Below are 21,715 nucleotides of genomic sequence, written 5' to 3' on the forward strand. Positions count from 1 at the left end.
GCCGAATAGAAGAGAGCAGAGAGCGGGGAAGACAGGGCTTCCAAGGCATGAGCCTAAGTCCCCAGCATGCATGATGACCAACAAAGGGAGGCTATGGTGGCTGTGATGTTTTGTGTCCAAAAAGAAAAGAATCTAAAGACTAATTATTTAATTTTATTTGTCCTTTAAACACAACCTGTTATCTTAGCTGCAGGGTGGCCCTACTTTCTCTTAATCTGAATTAAAATGGTTAACTATTGGAATACAACACCATTGGCCAAAGTACATGAAACCAACTAAGTAAATTATGAATCAGAAATCAAGGTTCTACTTTCTTCTTGATGGTTAAAGAAATCACAATTCCTTTGTTTTGCATTTTAAAAAAAAACCATGAGCACTTCTACTACGATATCTCACAAAGAGATATACTTCGACTACACACAAATGATTGGCATGCTAAAATTCTAGCGACCTTATGCTTATGCCCAACACCACATAAATTGTACACTAACAGCCCCTGTATATGCCAGACTGTGGTAGGCAAATAACAGAAGGATTTATAGAAGAGAATGTGACCGGAAGCAATTTTCTCTTGATGGCCACCTTCAGCTCCATCCCTCCCCAGATGCACATGTGTCTCTGCACAGCAAGAACTGGAGTCTAATTTCGCAGTGCTGTGCCGGAGCTGACGTGTAACTGTTGGCAAGAGCTGACTGTTAAATTTTCAGGCAATTTGCAAACCCGTTATTTGCAAGTTAAACACAGTCATTATAAAAATTAAATTACATAATTTGTGTTAAGTAAATTATGTTAAAAGCAAAAGTAATACATTCTCAAAACTCACCCCTTCCTAATCGTGCCATTATATCTACTGTTATCAATGTTCTTGGGGTCATTTACATCTGTACAGTAGAAAGGCTATATAATGATATACTTCTGCACATCTCTTCCCAAATCTGTTTTGATGATGTCTTGTTGGTATTTTGAAATTGGCCATGGTAAGAGCATTTACGCTATGGAAATTGGAAAATACTACAAATCAGAGCTTGTTTTATTGGTTTATTGATTGTCATGACCAGGTGTTGGCAAGCTCTGGCCCACAGACCAGTTCAGCTCACTGCCTATTTATGAACAGCCCATGCACTAAACACATTCAAATAGTTGTTAAGTTCCTCCATAATATCCTCAGTTTGGGCTCCTGGAATGCAAAGCCTAAAATATCTACTATCTGGCCCTTTTCAGAAAAGAATTGCTGACCCCTTGTCTAGACTCGAGAAAGTCATGGAGAAAAACTATACTAAAGATAAAACATAAAAGTGTGTTGTGTCTCTAGTCATCACATTGTGACTAGCATACACACACACACAAATAAGGAAATATTCTTCCAGTATTTGAAAACTATTCTTTAATTCAGCAAAGAAGTCACTTACATTGTTGACAAACAAATGAAGTTCAAGCGTATTTCTTCGTTTCAGTTTCTTGTAAAGGGAGAATCAAAAACATCAACTACATTTTTGTTGCAATTACACTCATTCATCGATTGCAATGCAGGAGTTACACAAAAATTAACTAGTTCATTCTATGAGAATTAATTGGTTTTATGAAATTTACAATAAAAGAATAAAGAGTATACATTGTATACTATATATGATATATTATGTATATCATATATATCCTTTATGTATTTATATGAGACAGAGTCTCTCTCTGTCACCCAGGCTGGAGTGCAATGGCACAATCTTGGCTCACAACAACCTCCGTCTCCTGGGTTCAAGCAATTCTCCTGCCTCAGCCCCCCAAGTAGCTGGGATTACAGGCACCCACCACCACACCTGGCTAATTGTATTTTTAGTAGAGACGGGGTTTCACCATGTTGGCCAGGCTGGTCTCTAACTCCCAGCCTCAGGTGATCCACCCGCCTCGGCCTCCCAAAGTGAAGGGATTACAGGCGTGAGCCACTGCTCCCGGCCATGTATCATATATATCCTTCATATCAGTAATATGTAAGAGTGGGTTTTTTTGAGAACCTGTTGTTAAACATTTACTAGCATACCACTGCTGATTTCCCTTATAATCAATCTGGGCTGGTCTTCGGGACTCACATGAATAACAGAATATGCTGGTAGTGATATTCTGAGACACTTGAGGTTAGGTCACAAGAATTGCAGCTTCCATCTGAGTCTCTTAGAAAACATGTGGCACTCTCTTGTGGCACTCTTTTAGAAACTAAGTGTTATGCTCTGAGGAGCCCAAGCCAGGTGACAAGTACCAATTGAGTTCCCAGTTGACAACCATCTGAACACAACTGCAGGAGACACTCTGAGCAAGAACCCCTCAGCCAAGCCCCCTAAAAACCCATAAAACTATGAGAGATAATGATATGTGGTTTTAAGCCTCTAGGTTTTGGGGGTGACCTGCTACACAGCAATAGATAACTGAAACACCATTTTATTCTGGGGAGGAGACAGTGAAGGGGTAGCTAATTGGGCCCATTGCATCAAGATCCCAGGAATCCAAGGTTGGGGTATTGCAGTCCTGGTTTATTCCATGCCTTTAGTGCAAAAACACACATGCAGGCATGTTGGGGGTGGGGGACTTAATGAAAAGGGAAATGGTTATGAATAATATATGTCCACATTTGCATATAAATCTGAATCACCTAACACTTTTCTTTACGTGCATCAAATAAAATACCACCTAATGAAACACTAACTGTACCTATTTCACTCACTACGAGTCAACCATATTTGGGCTTCCTAAAATGGCATGCATCTCCTCCCATAGTTTTCCTCCTTTCTAGATCAAGCCAAATAACTGTATTTGTGGCTAGAGTCACTAAAGTTCCCTGCAGCCTGTTAATGAAGTCGTATCCTCATCATACCTTATTTCACTGTTTCATTCCCATTTCACAGTTGCCAAGGAGAGTCAGTGGAGATTTCTCGGACCTGAAGAGAGTTTATATCTGGGGAGGATCTATGTTTCATATACCCCCGCCCCAATCTTCTCTACCTGCTCTGTGTGAATACATTTTTATCAGAGTGTTTCAGGAGAGGAGGAAGATCCAGAGCACCACCCTATGCCAAAGAAAGCATGAATGCAGAATGTGTAACTTCATGATGGCTAAACCTTGGATCCCTGCTTGTCTGAGTCCATACAGGCTGCAATAACAAAACACCTTAGACTGGGTAATGTATAAGTAATAGACATTTATTTCTTATAGTTCTAGAGGCTGGGAGAAATCCAAGATCAAGGAGCCGGTAGAACTGGTGTCTGGTGAGAGCCTGTTCCTCATAAATGGCACCTTCTCACTGCATATTCACATGGCAAAAGGGACAAACATGTGCCCGCAAGCCGTTTTATAAAGGCACTCATACATTCATGAAAGCAGAATGCTCATGATCCAATCACCTCCCTAGTCCCCTACCTCTTAGTACTACTTCACTGGGGATTAAATTTCAACATATACGTTTTGGAGGGGCACAAACATTCACACTACAGCAGTGCTTATATAATCCCTGTTGCAAAATCATAGGTAGAAAAAGTACTCAGGTATTTTGCACCACTTAGGGAAATACTGTTTATTTACAGAGAATCATAACTAGATAGACCAAGTTTGGTGATTCATTTAAGTCCATTTGAAACTGACCAATAGGTAAAGCAGAGAAAAGTTGTCAACAGAAACATCAAGTTGTCTCCAACTTGAGTTTAGCTGGAGATACAAAATAAGAATTCTGCCAGGTGCGGTGGCTCACGCCTGTAATCCCAACGTTTTAAGAGGTTGAGGCGGGTGGATCACCTGAGGTCAGGAGTTCGAGACCAGCCTGGCCAACATGATGATACCCCATCTCTACTAAAAATACAAAAAATTAGCTGGTCGTGGTGGCGGGCACCTGTAATCCCAGCTACTCAGGAGGCTGAGGCAGGAGAATCGCTTAAACCTGGGAGGCAGAGGTTGCAGTGAGCCGAGATTGTGCCACTGTACTCCAGCCTGGGCAACAAGAGCAAAACTCCATCTCCAAAAAAAAAAAAAAAAAAAGAATTATATTATAAGCATTTCTAGGTAAAGAGATTTTACAGACTGTTTTTGGACATCTGTAGAAGGCACTACCTACATAGAAATTGTAAATATTCTAAATATTATCAGCTTCAGCCACTTAATACAATTTTCCAAAGACAAAGTGCTGTTGCTACTGATATGATAAACCATTCTTTACACAGGGATTTTTTATTCTTTCATCTCGGTTACATCTCATTACCAAGAACCATCATAGCTCAATAGGAACGAAAGTCCACTTTTCTGGGTCCATGTTTCACTCTTTTATCCTGCTAATGTCCTCAAGAAGCTAGGAATTATCCGTTCTAAATTAGTTTAAAATTGTAATTCACACTTCAAATGCCTCACACCGACTGACTGTTAAATCCACACAATCAAAGTTACCTAACTGTATTTGTCATTTGCTTTAAGTGCTTTTGGAATTTTCAACAAAATATGAACTAAGAACTCCTAATTCCCCAGCTACTCGGAGTTTGGTTATTTGGAGTTACTATAGTGCTCAAAAGTAATGCTGTTTTCATTTCAGTAAAAAATCTCTACCATTAAAATTTTTCACTAACTGACTGGGATGCTCTATATTTTGAACACAAATTTGAAAAGTCTAAATCACAGCAAGAAAAACCAGAACACCCACATCCTTGAATTCTAGAGACAGTCTGAGAAAAAAACAGACTTTTTCCTTCCTACACGATCTGTCCTATCCAATCCTTCTTTCCATAATCCTTTTTCCTATTACTTTTATCTACTTGACTTATCTTGCCAAATCTTCTCTGTATCAGGCACCAATAATTAGCTTCACAATGAGCACCTAGAACTTGGATGATGTTTATAGTTCAAAAATTAAAATGATTTTTTCAGGAAGCAAAGGTGTGAAGACTAAGAGGAAGAAAGTTTGGTACAAAGAGTAGGGAAAGAAGAATGCTAACCAAGGATTGCTTAAGGATGTCTAGGCTGTCTCACACCCTGAGTTTGGGGCAATGACTGATAGCTGATGACTTACTAGTGAACCCCTGAGTGGGCTCAAATTTTAATTAGTCTTGCATGCTGGCACCATGACCCAAGCAGTATACACAGGGCTAGAATAGGACTGGCCTGGGATTTGGGTCCTGGCTCTACAGATTAGAAAAATGATTTAACCTCTTTAGATTCCAATGTCCTTACCTCTAAGATAGAGATTACGGCAGACACTGGCTAATTATTTTCCAAATTGGTTCCTTTTCATGGGCACATCTATTTGATGACATTTTTCAGCCTCCCTCCAGTTACATGTGACCATGTGACTGACCAGTGAAATATGAGCAGAAGTGATGAGTGTCACAACCAGACCAGATCCATAAAAAACTCCACCCTTGGCCCTCCAAGCTCTTCTCCCTGTTGACAGATAAACTGGAGATGTCCTCCTGGGCAACCTTGGAAACCACATATTGAAGATAGTCTCTGAATCACCCCTGGCCACCTGACTGGGAACACCAAATAGGATTGCTACATGAGTGAAAAATAAACAATTTCTGGGCTGAGTCACTGAGACTTGTTTATCTGTTCCAGCTGCTGGAGCTACCTTCACCAATACAGGGGTAATCATAGTACCTTTTACTGGGAGGATTAAGTGAGATAATGCTTACTCAACTGCCAGGTACACAGTAAGCACTCACCATCAATTGTCAACTCTTACTGTAGCAAGGAAGAGTTTACAGACCTGAACCCAGAAAGAAATGGATGCACTCAGGATTTAGAACCTAGAGGAGAGTTTTCACATATTTCTATTAGTTGGGCAAAATGGCTTTGAAAAGTCATCTTTTCAAAATATTTCAATATGCAAATCATATGCTCACCAATATGCTAAGCAATATGCTAAAGATTTACTAGTGATTTGCTGACCAAAATCAAATCATTCACATATTTTGAAAAGGTGAACTGGTTCAAGACCAGTTCAAAACTAACGTATGCTCCCCCAAGAAACGCTATGCACTCTTTCACAAAATAAGAGTTAAATACTCTACAGGTACTTTCATCTTGGCCACCAACAAACTCCAAGCTCAATGAGAAATCATATTGTGCGCATAAAATTGGTAAACCAGATTTCAGACTGGTGCGCTGAGTCTCAAATCCTTGGTTACAGTGGCTCACTTATGCTTCACTGAGGCCTGAGTAAACGTTCCCTTTTGTCAGGAAGGAGTTTAGCAGTGATCTTGGGAATTCATTCTGGTCTGTGCTTTGAATGCTAATGGAAAACGTTAGTATTTTCCCCTGGGCAGTACTCCAAGGTGCAGTATGGCTGGTAATCTCTGTGCAGGGCAGAATGAGTCAGCGGCCTCTGAGTCACTTTACCAGGATGCATCCCAGGCTTCACACAGCAGAGTGGCTGGTCATGAGGAGGTCTGAGGTCCAGAGCACAGCAGAACAGCCCAGAAAGAAAGAGAGAAAACGGCCCTGAACAATTCCCTCAGACTCCAGTTCTGAAGAAAGGAGATAAAATGCCAACAGCTGAAAGTCCTCACCATTCCTCATTTAAAGGAAATTGATATGAAATAAAAATGTGGGAGCAACAGATGAAATATGCTTACCAGGCAGCAGGTTCATACAGGCAATCTTAAAATTTTAAGTTTTATTCTTTTAAGTTGTCTGAAAAATGACTACTTTCACAGTAGTATACATTAGGGGTTGAATTTTGTCCCACAAAAACTTTTATGTTGAAGTCTTAACTCTCAGCACCTCAAAATGTGACCTTATTTGGAAATAGGGTTGTTGTAGACATAGTAAACTAAGATGAGGCCAGGCGCCATGGCTCATGCCTGTAATCCCAGCACTTTGAGAGGCTGAGGCGAGTTGATCGTTTGAGCCCAGGAGTTTGAGACCAGCCTTGGGCAACATGGCAAACCCCATCTTTACAAAAAATGCAAAAATTAGCTAGGTGTGGTGTGCACACCTGTAGTCCCAGCTACTCAGGAGGATGAGGTGGGAGGATCCCTTGAGCCCGGGAGGTGGAAGTTGCAGTGAGCCTTGACTATGCCACCGCACTACAGCCTGGGCAACAGGGCAAGACCCTGTCTCAAAAAAATAAATAAATAAACTAAGATTACTAGATGGGTCCTAATCTATTATGTATCCTTATGAAAAGGGGAAATTTGAACACAGAGACATGCATAGAGGGAAGGTGATGTGAAGATGAAGGCAGAGATCCAGGTGATGCTTCTATGCACCAAGAACACTACAGATTACCAGCAAACCATCAGAAGCTAGGGGACAGGCATGGAGCAGATTCTCTCCCACAGCTCTTGGAAGGAACTTATCCTACCAACACCTTGATCATGGACTTCTAGCCTCTAGAGCTGTGAGACAATAAATTTCTATTGTTTAAGACGTCTAGTTTGTGGTTCTTTGTTATGCCAGCTCTAGCACACTGATACAGCACATACACAAGAATAAATCATACTGCAATTGATCATAATAAAAAGTGATCAAGTCAGTGCATGGCTATTGTCCTTCCTGAGTAAAGACGCTAATAATGACTAACAGTCTTTTGGGAGATGCTTAAAGAAGATGTAATAACATTTGGTGTCAGCAAGGGAACCATTAATGTACTGCCGTGAGCAACCTTGCTTCAGTGGCACTTCATTAGAATGAAAAGATGTTTCTTCCCCTTAACGTTTTAATATACTGCTTTACTAGGGAGTAAACTAGGCCCAAGAAGTATAATCATTACCAGTTCTGCTGGCAAGGGAATAAAGGCAACGTTTGCTCTTTGATATCCATAAATTCTCTTCTGATGATCAAATCAACAAGCAACAAAAAGGCCACAAAGGATCAGGTGTAACAATAATCAACAAAGGGGATTCCAATATGTCATGTGCATTCCCCTACAAGACGCATGCTACTTTCACACTTGGAATGGCTTGGAGGCTGAGCGAAATGAGACTGCAGTTATCTTTTCCCACAGTCCCCTTATTAAGAAGAGCTGCCCCTCTGGCCATGCCTCTGATAAGGCCATTTCTACACACCGCCCCTCAAAATCTCATCCATTCTGACTTCCTGTACTGAGCAAAGCATTGAAACTCTATTATTGTAATTACTTGCTTTTTATGTATTTCATTCAGTAACTTATATAACAATGAATATTTGTGAGATAACTACAATAAAAATGAGAGACAAGGGGTTTAGAAGCTTTCTTCTTATCAGAGTGCCAGATAACCTATAACTATTGAAGGCAGTGGTTTCTACCTCCCAAACTCAATGGTTCCCTCTGAAGAGCATGCTGTGTAAGTTACAGGGAGATAAATCTTTCTAATTTTCTGAATACTTCTACCCAAGAAAATTAACTGGGTCATCAGCCGTATAAAGGCCATGACTTACACAACGGTAGAATTACAGCATTGCAAAGAACCATTGAAAATGCAAGGAATCTTCATTCCCATATCCCCGACATGCTGCAGAACCTATAGTTGATTTCTGCCAGTGACAACAGCTAACGACTTTGCAAAGCCTCCCACTCCGTTTTTGGAGAGCGGGATAAGCATACTTTCTATAAATATGTGGGCCATTTTTCATCTGTTTGATGTTATCCTTCAACCATAGTTGTCTGGAAGAAACTGGTTGGGAGAGGAAAAAGTAGGCTGCTTTGGATGCCTAGCTAAGTGGCTTTGCTTTCCTAGCTGATTTATTTAAATCCAAAAGGAAATATAAATCAGATAGCAAAGGGGCGAACTGCAAACACCCATAAGTATAAACTAAATATTTGCATTTACTAAGCATCTACTATGTGCCATCACTGTTACAGAAAATTGAAGAGAGAGAGAAGTCAGATACCATCAGTACCCTCAATTAATTTAAAATACTATCAGACCATGATTAGAAATATTAAACAAATTCAAAAGCAACGGAAGATCTAATGTAAAGAGTGAAGTCCTTAGTTGGTCACCTAGACTACATTTAGCTAGAGTTCAGAGGGTGGTAATAAAAAATAGTGAATCTGTAAGAGTTATCATGATGCACCTTGGTTGACCATGCTTTGGAGGATGAGCAAGATTCGGAAAGTCATAGGAACTAAGAAGGTTTCTTTGAGAATACACCTAGATTCAAAGAGCAATTATATAACTGTTCCAAAATCCACAAAATAAGATTGTGAGGATTCTGTCAATATTTTTTAAAGTGAGGTGAATGGGAATGAGAAAGGAATGCTGAAATATAATCAAATATGAGTAGGGATTGGGAAAATACCACTGCATCACAGGACAATCTACAGAGAAAATTAAACTCTGACATTAACTTGGGAATTTTTCCAGCAGACAGATTGGATAACTGATTTGCATTTTTTCTTTCAAGGAAGATACAGGATGTTACTAAGGAGGTTTTTTTTTTCCACTTCTCAGTCATCTTTAATATCCCCATTATGTAAAAGTGAAAAGTTCTCATTCAGCCTATAAGAGTTTAAACTGTGTACCCTTCTTTATTATACACAAATGTCCTTCTCCTTTCCTCCAAGATCATATAACACTTTCAGAGATGTGCTTAACCACCTGATTAATTACTGGACCTCTGTAAATTACTTTCAAGATTAAGATGATTATTTTATCACTTATTCTGCTTGATAGACATTTACAGTTTAACACATCTGACAAAGCCATTTGCATACCCCTATAATATAAATTGAGGTACATTAAAGCTACAGTAAGTCTGTAATATGAATAGCCTTAAAATAATTTGCTAATTACAGACAGTTCCCTAAGCAATTACAAGACATTCTATGTTAATTTAGGAAGGAATTCCAAACAAGGCATTTAAAACCTAATAAGATGCCATTAAATGAAGGAAGACAGAGGAGAGGGGAACAGAGAAAGAAAACCCTAAGGCTTGAACTAGTAGAAATGATTCTTAGAGCTACTGACCCTTGCAAGATCCATGTTTTCCTTGGGTTCTTAGGCACAAAGCAGAGTTCTAATTGATGGTGATTATATAGTTACTACCTCACAAATTGAATATATTTGTTGAATTGATTCACATCAATAACTAGTCATATGGAGCACTTATCAATCTGAAAGTCCATAGAAACAGTTGAGTCAATTTATCAAGTGCATACAATGAGAACATGCTCTGTAAACTGTGAGGTGCCACCAAACATCACAGTTTGCCTCCTAGTTTTCATACAGATTTATAAGCTGAATTATAATGCGTATGAACTGGAAATAAATTTGACAAAAAGATCACTAAAAGAAAGCACCTGGCTTGCTCTTGGGTTTTCTGAGGATGTAGACACCAATATGAGTGCCTGCTATTCCAGAGAAATATACACATTGATACAGTCAACATCACCATGAGAAAAAGAAGAATAGGTCGGGTGCGGTGGCTCACGCCAGTAATCCCAGCACTTTGGGAGGCCAAGGCAGGCGGATCATTTGAGGTCAGGAGTTCAAGACCAGCCTCACCAATATGGTGAAACCCTGTCTCTACTAAAATACAAAAATTAGCCAGGAGTGGTGGCGGGCGCCTTTAATCCCAGCTACTCAGGAGGCTGAGGCAGGAGAATCACTTGAACCCAGGAGGTGGAGGCTGCAGTGAGCTGAGATGGTGCCACTGCACTCCAGCCTGGGTGACAGAGCAAGACTCCACCTCAAAGAAAAAAAAAAAAAAAAGAATAGCAACACACAATTCTAAAAACCAAAACACAAATTCCTATAGAGCATATTTTATCTCCATAAACTCGACCTGAGAGCTAAGTGCCCAACCAAATGTAGATAACCTGGTAAAGACAATACAACAGTAAAGAAATACACAGACTTCTACAAATGCACAAATGTGCCTCTGTAAAATATAGTTCCCATTAGTTAGGTTAATTAAGATTAACATATAAGTCATTGAAAACTCCCAAAGTAGACAAAAGATAACTCACCAAGGAAACACACAAAGACAAAAGTAGCATTCGCTCTGAGCCATTCAGTTAACAGTTTGGAAGGAGGTTCCTTGTTAAGTAATACTTGAGTTGTCACCACTGATTACCAAAATGGCATGCATTCAAATAGTTTTGAAGATCAAAAGACAACTTGCTTTTTTTTCTTTTCTCTTTTTTTTTTTAAGAAAAGTTCTATGAACAATACAGGGTGGTACACAGAAAATATGGAAGTGAACCTAATCACACATATCATAATTGCTATTAAACAGGTTAAATATACACCCACATCTGAGTGTTTGTTTTAGGCTTTGTTTTACTGAGAAGAATGAAAGAGCATTCATCTTGAGAATCCAGGTTTGGCATTTTTCATTGACTTAGCATAGTGTTTTCACCCAAATAATAACCTGCCACTATATTCCAAGTCAAATGTATCACAAAGAAGCAAAGGACTACCATGGACTTATCCAATGGAGAGAGTTACATTCCAGTTGCTCAGACTGCAATTGTGGGAAATCAATCAATGCTAAAAAAGCATTCCCACCCTTACCTCAAGGTTCATGCTCACAGTACTAATGGCCACTTTTATTTCTCCATCTGACAGCTCCTTTAGATCTTTCAACATTGTCTGTTCAATACTTAAACCTGTGGATGACAGGAAAAAAAAACATTATGTTATACTTGAGGGATTTTTTTTTTGTAATATCAAGCGATGTTTTTAAGAATTTACTCTGTAAATTCCATTCTTTGCCCCTCAAATGTCACTTTTATCCACAATAAACACACACACACACACTAAGGCAATAATCACATCACATCTGCATCAGTTAGGATCCCAATAGGAAAAATGCACCTCTTTTGCTGCAAAAGAAGATGTGTTAATGGCAGGACACTTACAGAGATGTGGGCTGGGTGAGAAAGTGAATAAAAGATGATGAGGCATCCAGAGACTAGCAAAGGGACCCAGAAAGAAAACAGAGATCTGTAACTTGAGAAGACTGGCTGCAGAAACTTCCACCTAAGCAGGAAGAAGGCAAGGAAGATCCACTACAGTCTCATTCTTCTCCTTGCCTCCATCCCTACCTGTTCCTAACTCTTCCCATTGGTCAAACCCAACCAGAAGCCAGTGTTGTGGGAGCCCATAAGATTAAATACTTAGGGGTCCACCTCTGGAGCCCCAGAGCAGACAAAGGCAGGGAATAAAAGGGTGGAGGTGGACAAATGAAGAAAAATTAACATCACCATGCAAACTAGTTAAGTAACACCAAAGAAAGCCAAAACTGGCTTTCAGGCTGCATTTAGGTAAGCCCCCATGTTTTCTAGTAGAATTTCATTCAAAATGCACTTTACAAATGTGACTCGTAAGACTATCTTAATTAAGTTGCTTACCCTCGTAATAGGCTCTGACAATAAGAGTTATTAAATTCCCTAATTAATGGGAGTAATAATCCAGAATGGCTAAATTATCCAGAACTGCATAGTTGTAGTCAGTTGACCAATGGAACTCAATGAAATCTATCACAGTAAAGCAGCAAAGGATCTGGCTCGACATTTAATTCTCACGCTACATTATTACATCTGATTAGGCCTACTCTCTTGGGAGGAAGATCTATAATAAAGCCTGGTAAAGCACTGCACCCTTCCCAGACGTATGTTAAGGCTTCAGAGACCACTGCTTGTGCTACCCACTTACAACGCTCTGTCAATCACATGAGGAAACAGACAGGCACTAAATATTTTTCTTTGACTCAAAGATTGAAAAGCCACAGTCTTTCACAATGCAGCATAAAATGATTCATTGAAGACATTGTGACATTAAAAGTTTGGTGTCATTGTGAAAATGAATGACAAAACACATTCCCTCGTGCAGCATACACACAAGGACATGCACATCTATGCATAGGTAACAGAAGGTGCAATGGACACTGCAAAGGCCCCACCCCGTTTCCTCAAACTTTCCCATCCCAGTGCACCCAGCATGATGCTCCACCACCAGCACCTGCCTCTCTTTTCCTGAGGGCTTTCCTTGGCCACCAGAGCCTACACTGGAGAATTAAGGCCCCCTGGGTCTGAGTAGCCCACACTCTTCCAGTGGTCTGCTGGTAAATGTTTAACGGCCAGTAACAAATCCTGATTTGTAGTGTTTGTCAATTTCAGGGATCTAAATACTCCTACCATGGCTGATCTCAAGCTACCAATCATCACTCAACTCACAAAATTCCTGAACATTTAACCATCAGCTCCTGGAGCCGAGATGAGCACACCACTGCATCCCTCAGGTGGGACAGAGTTTACACTCTTTCTCATGGTCTCTGGTGGGATTAAGCTCTGGTTTCCCATGGAGCCAACTTGCTTGCTGAAGCATTCCATTCCCCTATCAGTGTTGACTGGAACCACCTCCCACATAAACCACTTTGCCTCAGGCTCTGCCCCCTCCTGCCCCTGGGGATGGGGTTCCTGAACTAAGAGAGAAAGTTATGTAATTTAGTGTTTACATCTTAAAGACATATAGGCTGGGTTTAGGCCTTGCCTGGCCACCTGCCTGCTATGTGTGTTTGATGTTGGGAAAGCAATGAAGGCTTTCTGCACTTCAGTGTCCTCCCTCACCTGCAGACTGGGACGTCAAAGCACTGACTCTTGGGGTTGTCATGAGGAGGATTCAGCAAGAACATCCTTGCCAAGCTATACCATCAAAACCTGTATACAGTAGGTATCCAGTGAATTATAGCCTTTTGTTATTGTAAAACAGTTGATCCAGGAAATTCACTGTCCTGACAAAGCCTAGACTCTGACAACAGTTTCTTCAACATAGCCATCTTCTCACTCATTTCCTTCTCAAACTAACTGATTTATGAAATCCCATTGTGCTTGATATTGCTCCTTCCATCTTCTCAAAATAGAATCCTATCAGCATAAGGATTGCATGTAATAATGCACCTGAGATGTGCACTAGAGACATGAATTAACCACACATCCAGACACAAAGGCCTCGGAGGAGAGGCCACAGTACAAGCTGTCTGTTTGCAGGGGAGTCAACATTATGTGCCTGAAAACCTTCCACCAGCACAAGCAATAGGAAGAAGGTGAAACACATTCAAATGTACCTTCTCAGCTGGGCATGGTGGCTCACACCTGTAATCCCAGCACTTTGGGAGGCCGATGCAGGTGGATGACTTGAGGCCAGGAGTTCGAGACCAGCCTGGCCAACATGGTCAAGCCCTGCCTCTACTAAAAATGCCAAAAATTAGCTGACTGTGATGGTGCATGCCTGTAATCCCAGCTACTTGGGAGACAGGCATGAGAATCACCTGAACCCGGGAGGTCGAGGTTGCAGTGAGCTGAGATCATGTTACTGCACTCCAGCCTGGGGGATAGAGTGAGACTCTGTATAAAAAACAAACAAAGAAACAAATATACCTTCTCAGGTCTGATGACGCTCCATGCCACAAACCATCCCTACTCTGGAGGGACAAGAGAGCTGGGGACAGAGTCACTCACCCTGAGCACTGAACTGGGTCTCCTGTAGGACGTTGATGATGTCCTCTCTTGGAGGCAAGTTAGGAAATTTTTCTTCCAGGATAGAAAGAATTTCCTCCTGCTTCTCTGAGATCTTCTCTGATTCCATGGTCATCCACTTGAAAAGAATGCTACCTGAAAGGTATGAATAAAAATGCTCTTAAAGCTTTCCAGCCAAGCCAGAACAGAGGCCAAGAAAATCAGTGTTTCCTAGCCTCTCAATCTAAGCTTTCCATTTCTGTCTCTCACCTGGACCAGAGTCCTCCACACGTAACATTCAAGAGCCAATTTTTAGAAAACAATTGAACCATCATCCAGCTTCATTATTCTCCAAGTACTGCTCTCTACAGCTTAACTGACCCTAGCATACTCTATGGTACAGAATTCACAGATAAAGGAAAAAAATGTGTAGATTCCCCCAACCCCACACAAACACACAAAAAGATATGCATTGGTCTTAAATGATTTCAAAAAGGAAGTTAGTGGTAAACTATTTAAAAGTCTAATCAGCCTTATTTCTTTAAAGGACCAGAGAGAATACTGTTTCCACTCATTATATTATTAATTTTACATACAAACTTCTTCCTTTTCACACTAAATGAATGTATAATCCCACGGTCAACAGCTGAGGAATCTGACAAGGTGGCTAACCTGACGTCCATTTCTGATCTCCCAAGCATCATACACAGTTTTAAAGTCATTTACAATTATCTAATTATAAGGACTCACAAGCTGGGTCTAAATCACAGGTTTAAATTACAAAGTAATTTTCCAGTGTGAAGGACCTTGCACAAACTCCTGTGACTTCTGTGGATAATCTCATCTTGAAAGGGAGGAGTTAGCACCCCATACATACTCTTACTCTTCCCTGCATTCCAAGCCCAGATTAACACAGAGTCACCATGGGAGAGAGAAGTTTCGCTTAATGACAAATGATTAAGCTCTCTAAAAATCCCCAAATCTGTTGACTAATCAAAGTACTACCGTCTCTGTTTCAGTGTAGCCTTAACGCCAGTCATGGGGGAGGGAAAATGGAAAATAAATAAAAGAGGAAAGAAGGTAAAAGGGGAAATAAAGTATCCAGTGAGGGAAAACTATGGTACCCAATCCAAACACATGGCCTGAGACCTACAGAACCTAGAGATGAGGTCTACATTTACCACCAAACATGCTGGAAAGTCCCAAGCAAGTCGTCTGGCCTCCGTTTCCAGTTTCCCATTTTTAAAACAGGGATAATACTGCTTTCCCAGCTCACAGTGTTATACTAAGCATCAAATGAATGTAAACATCATAAAGAAAAGTAAATATTGCTAAATATATTTAAAGCATTTCATCCATTCATTCCCTCACAAACAATTACTGAGTGCCTTTTATGGGCCAGGCAGGGCTCGATGCTAACGATTCAAGATTAGGCTAGAGATAACCTTGCCTCTTGAAGCTCACGGGAGATTAGAGGTTACAAATAAGTAAGCACAGACATTTTCAATAGCAGAGAATAAGAAATATTATGGGTGAAATACATAGTACTCTGAATCTAGGCCAAAATCTAGGGTTCAGAGGAGTCTTCCTAGAGAAAGTTAACCGAAGCTGAGCTTGAAGGATAACTAGGGACTTAAGGCAAAGGCAACAGGGAGGTCATGATCCAGAAAGAGGCTGTTCAAAGGCACTGAGGTAGGAGGGAATTGGGCCAGTTCAAGTAACAGAAAGCAATTAATTAGAGGTAGATGGTATGATTTTAGCAAGGGAAATGTTGAAAAATTAGGTTGGAGAGATAGAAGACGCGGGACCATGAAGGGCCTTACAAGCCGCCTTAAAGTTTGTCTTTTATATTTTAAGAGGGATGAGGAATCTTTCAAGAGTTTTAAGTAGGGAAAGTAACATGCTCACATTTATGTTTTATAAGAATCACTCTGGCTATCGTGCAGAGAAAAATTTAGATAAGGAATATGGGGAGAATCAGTAAGGAGGCTGTTTTGGATAAGAAAAAAGGAAAGAACAGTCAGCACACAGAACTAAACAGATTCCATTTCAACAGTCATTTGAAGGTGGAGGGCAGCCAGCTGGATTTTGTGTATACCCTGTGGTCTGTCAATCTCTGACATAAAACTCATACTATAAAGATTATTTTTCCAGCCGGGCGCAGTGGCTCATGCCTGTAATCCCAGCACTTTGGGAGGCCGAGGCTGGTGGACCACCTGAGGTCAGGAGTTTAAAACCAGCCTGCCCAACATGACAAAACCCCGTCTCTACTAAAAATACAAAAAATTAGCCAGGAGCGGTGGCGGGCACCTGTAATCCCAGCTACTCGGGAGGCTGAGGCGGGAGAATTGCTTGAATCTGGGAGGCGGAGGTTGCAGTGAGCTAAGATCACGCCACTTCACTCCAGCCTAGGAGACAGAGTCTCACTCTGTCTCCAAAAAAAAAAAAAATTCCCCTCTTTATTAAGGCAATGGTAAATATGAATTTCAGAAAAGATCTTCATCTACCTCTCGCTCTGATAGACTGCTTGTACTAAGAACAAGGATAAAAGCTAGATCAAGTTTTTAAAAATCTGTGAAAGTATCACAGAGTTACCCAAGTAACTGTCTTGGAAGCTAAGGTCCTGGAGAGAGGGTAAGTGCAGAGAAGTGAGCCCAACATTTGGTGTTGCTTTTCCTCTTAGGATATTTGCTAATTCATAAGTGATAAAATAAGCCAATAGGCTGAAAAAATTAGCAAATCTAACAGAAGTTTAACAGCCTATGGAGACAAAAACTAAAGTTTAGGGCCCTCTACAGAAAAGCAGTATTAGTTAAGTAACCCGGTTTTGAAACAGGACCCCTAGAGAGTTATATCCTAGGACAAGGGTTGGAAAACTACAGTCTGGAGATAAAATCTGGCTAATTGTCTGTTTCTATAAATGAAGTTTTATTGGAACACAGCCATGTTCATTAATTCGCATATTGTTTATAGATGCTTTTGTACTATATTGACAGAGTTGAGTAGTTTCAACAGAGATTGCAGACACACAAACCCTAAAATATTTACTACCTGGACCTATACCAACCCCTGCCCAGGGAGAAGGGTGAAGCAAAAATTGATCAGTCTTCCTGAGGACCAAAATCCTGATTTGAATTGGCTTAAGCAGAGAATAGTTTTGTTTTGTTTTGTTTTTAATCTGCCACTCTTCAAACTGCCTTTGGGGTTCAAAAGTAAATCCTCTTGAGAGCAAAAGAATTTTGTCATCTTAAGTCTCATCATCTCTACATTTTTCATATACACTATTCAGCCATCCATAACAAATTACCAATCATAAAGGAAATAGAAGAAATGACTGGAAACTCTAGAAGAATAAACTCAAGAGGAAAAGAATAGAAACAGAATCAGAGGGGATTTTAAAAATAGCTGAAGAATTACAATAGAGAATTAGAATCTGTAAGTAAAATAATCAAATGAAATTTTGAAACTGTCAATTTAATAACTTAATTTAGAACTCAAATGTTTTTACAGCAGATTAGATGCATGGGGGAAAAGATTAGTGAATTAGAAAATAGGTCAGAAGAAAACAACCATACTGAAGCATGGAGAGAAAAAGCGATGAAAAATACAGAGATGAGCTTAAGAGAGATGGAGAAATGGAGCAAAGTCTAACAGACAGGCAGTAGTTCCCCTTGGAAAGGAGAGAATGGAGCTGAAGCAATATTTGAAAAGGCAATTGGTATACTAATTTTTCAAAATTAATGAAAGACATTATTCAAACGTTAAAGAAAAACTGTGGGTTGGGCACGGTGGCTCACACCTGTAATCCCAGCACTTTGGAGGTGGAGGTGGGTGGATCATTTGACGTCAGGAGTTTGAGACCAGCCTGGCCAACATGGTGAAACTCCATCTCTACTAAAAATACAAAAACTAGCCAGGCATGATGGTGGGTGCCTGCAGTCCCAGCTACTCTGGAGGCTGACACACAAGAATCACTTGAACCTGGGAGGCAGAAGTTGCAGTGAGCTGAGATCATGCCACTGCACTCCAGCCTGAGCGATAGAGCGAGACTCAGTCTCAAAAACAAAAATAGAAAAAAAAGAAAAAGAAAAAGAAAAACTATGAGCCCAAATCAGGATAAAGATGAAGACAAACACCTCCAGGTGCCTGACAGTAAAACTGCTAAAAAAAATTACGGAGAGAAAAAAAAAATTATACCAATCAGAGTAAAAAGGGCATTAAAAGTATGACTGACTTCTCCACTAAAATGATGAAAGTCTAAAGACAATGGAATTATATCTTCAAAGGGCTAATATAAAATAATTGCCCATCTAGAATTCCATACTGAGTGAAAAAAAAATTTTTTTTTTTTTTTTGAGACGGAGTCCCGCTCTGTTGCCCAGGCTGGAGTGCAGTTGCGTGATCTTGGCCCACTGCAAGCTCCACCTCCCAGGTTCACGCCATTCTCCTGCCTCAGCCTCCCAAGTAGGTGGGACTACAGGCGCCCGCCACCAAGCCCAGCTAATTTTTTGTATTTTTAGTAGAGATGGGGTTTCACCATGTTAGCCAGGATGGTCTCGATCTCCTGACCTTGTGATCCGCCCACCTCAGCCTCCCAAAGTGCTGGGATTACAGGCTTGAGCCACCGCGCCCAGCCAACAAATTCTAAAAGAAGGCAAAATAAAGGCATTTCAGAAAAAAATGAAAAAAAGCTGAAAGTATGTATCACAAGATCTACACCAAAAGAAACAGTAAAGGCAGAAAAAAATTATCTCATAAGGAAGCAAAGAAATGCAGAAAGAAAAGAAAAACATTGGACAATGTAAATATGTGGGTAAGAATAAATTCAACATTCACTATATAAAACAATTATAGTAATATTTTAAAGAGTTTAGAATTATAGTAATATTTTAAACAGTTTAAAATATTATATATGGATAATTAAAATACATTTTAATAGTAACAAACTGAGGAGAGGCTAAGTAGGAGAAGGTGTTTTAGGTTCTTTGTCAAGGAAATGATAAAATTATCAATTTATATGATATTTTAACTGTATGTTGTAATTGCTATCATAACCACTAAAAGAATATCAAAAACACTTATTTAGTATATAGCAGTAAAGAAATGAGAGGAAAAGAAGAAAATGTGTGACAAGTAGGAAACAAACAGCAAAATAATAAATTTAAACCAGATGTAACAGCAATTACATTAAACACAGAGACAAAGCACTTCGATTCAAAGATAAATATCATCAAACTGAATTTTAGAAACCAAAATGACAATATACTGCTTACCAGAGCACACCTTAAATATAATCATCGGAAGGTTGAAGGTAAAAGGATAGAAAAATATAAACATGCGAACACCAATCACAAGAAAGTTGGTGTAATATGCTAATATCAAATAAAACGGACTACAAAACAAGAAGAATTACATGAGATTAAGATAAATATTTCTATATTAATAAGAGGTCAATCCTCTGGAAGATACATCAATTCTAAATTTGTATGCACTAATAGCATAGCTTCTAAATATATAAAGCAAAAACTGAAAAGACTAGATGAAAAATGAGATAAATACACAGTCACAGTGGAAAATTTTAACACATCTCTCGCAGCAACTCTAAGAACCAGCAGGAAAAAGTATGCAAAAATATAGAACAGTTGACCACCATGAGTAACAAACTTGACCTAATTAACATATATTAAATTGTTACCAACAGTGGTGGACTATACTTTCTTTTCTAGTGCAAATGAAACATTTACCAAAATTGACCATCTGTTGAAGCAGAGTTTAAGTTCTAATAAATTTCAAAAGGTGGCCACTATAGAGTTATAGTCTGTGGCTACTTGAAAAATAGTCTAAAAACAATAACAAAGTAAAAACAATGCACTTCTATATAACTCATGGTAAAAGAAGAAATCACAATGTAAATCAGAATATATAATACTTTTAACTAAATGAGAATGAAAATATGACACTTTAAATTGTGAGATTCAACTCAAGTTGTGCTCTAAGGAAATTTTATACCCTTAAAAGCATAAGTGTTAAAAAAAATACATACACATTAAATTCACCTAAAAAAAAGGTAGAAGGACAAATATAATAAACACAAGGCCAAAAGTTAAAGATGAAGGAAACAAACACATATGGAAGAAATCAATAAAACAAAACTTTGATTTCTGGAAAAAACTAATATAAGGAGTTTTGAAAACAATTCAAGAAAAAAAGAGACAGGCGAGAAAGAAGACATAGTTTACCAATATTAATAATGAAATCATGACATAACTAGATTCTACTGACATTAAAAGATACTAACAACTTGGTTTCAATAAGTTTTAAATTTTAGAAGACATGGACACCACTAGGAAAATTCAACTTGCCAAAATTGTCAGAAAAAGAAATAAAAAACTGGAATAGTTTTGTATCTATTTAAAAATGAATCCATAGTTAAGTCCATAATTCCAAATATTTAAGAAATGTTAATTTTACACAAATTATTACAAAGAATAGAAAATGAGAGATTTCCCAAAAGTCTAAAGACAATGGAATTATATCTTCGTTTTATGACTTTTATGAATCTAGCAAAACCTTAATACCAATTAAACTAATACTAGTTTTTAAAACTAGTCCCAACTCAAATTCAACAATTTATAATAGGATATTGCATAGCCACCAAGTAGGGCTCCCCCAAGAATCAAAGTACAAATTAACATTCAAAAAGCAATCAGTTATAATTGATCATATTAATAAAGAGGAAAAATCCTATGATCACCTAGATAGACAGATATCAAGTAGTAAAACTACTTCAGAAAATCCCAAAGTTAATCACTATGTGAAATCTTAGTCAAGTAGAAATAGAAGACAACTTCCTTATTTGATGAATGGCATTTATAAAAACCAAATACTGGCCGGGCGCGGTGGCTCATGCCTGTAATCCCCGCACTTTGGGAGGCCGAGGTGGGCGGATCACAAGGTCAGGAGATCGAGACCATCCTGGCTAACACGGTGAAACCCCGTCTCTACTAAAAATACAAAAAATTAGCCGGACCTGGTGGCAGGCGCCTCTAGTCCCAGCTACTTGGGAGGCTGAGGCAGGAGAATGGGGTGAACCCGGGAGGCGGAGCTTGCAGTGAGCCGAGATTGCGCCGCTGCACTCCAGCCTGGGCGACAGAGCAAGACTCCATAAAAAAAAATAAATAAATAAAAAATAAATAAAAAATACAGAAAGCAGACGTCACAGTTAATTGTGGAATACTGAAAGACTTCCACTTCAAGTAAGGAATGAGACCAAGATGCCGGGTTTTTTTGTTTTTTTTTTTTTTTAA

At 39.3% G+C, this 21,715-nt stretch overlaps 1 protein-coding gene across 12 annotated transcripts in view; it reads right to left on the reverse strand.

Moving 5' to 3' along the window:
- Positions 1-21,715, reverse strand: part of PRUNE2 (prune homolog 2 with BCH domain) — a 293,772-nt gene that overhangs the window by 199,541 nt on the left and 72,516 nt on the right. For all 12 annotated transcript variants that reach the window (XM_063787780.1, XM_001146885.5, XM_054658124.1 and 9 more), the window contains 2 exons: positions 14,412-14,564; positions 11,464-11,558 (listed from right to left, as the gene is read on the reverse strand). In XM_063787780.1, the coding sequence (XP_063643850.1) occupies positions 11,464-11,558; positions 14,412-14,564 (248 nt within the window). The remainder of the gene's footprint in view (positions 1-11,463; positions 11,559-14,411; positions 14,565-21,715) is intronic.

This window comes from Pan troglodytes, chromosome 11 (assembly GCF_028858775.2).
Source record: "Pan troglodytes isolate AG18354 chromosome 11, NHGRI_mPanTro3-v2.0_pri, whole genome shotgun sequence".
NCBI lineage: Eukaryota > Metazoa > Chordata > Mammalia > Primates > Hominidae > Pan > Pan troglodytes.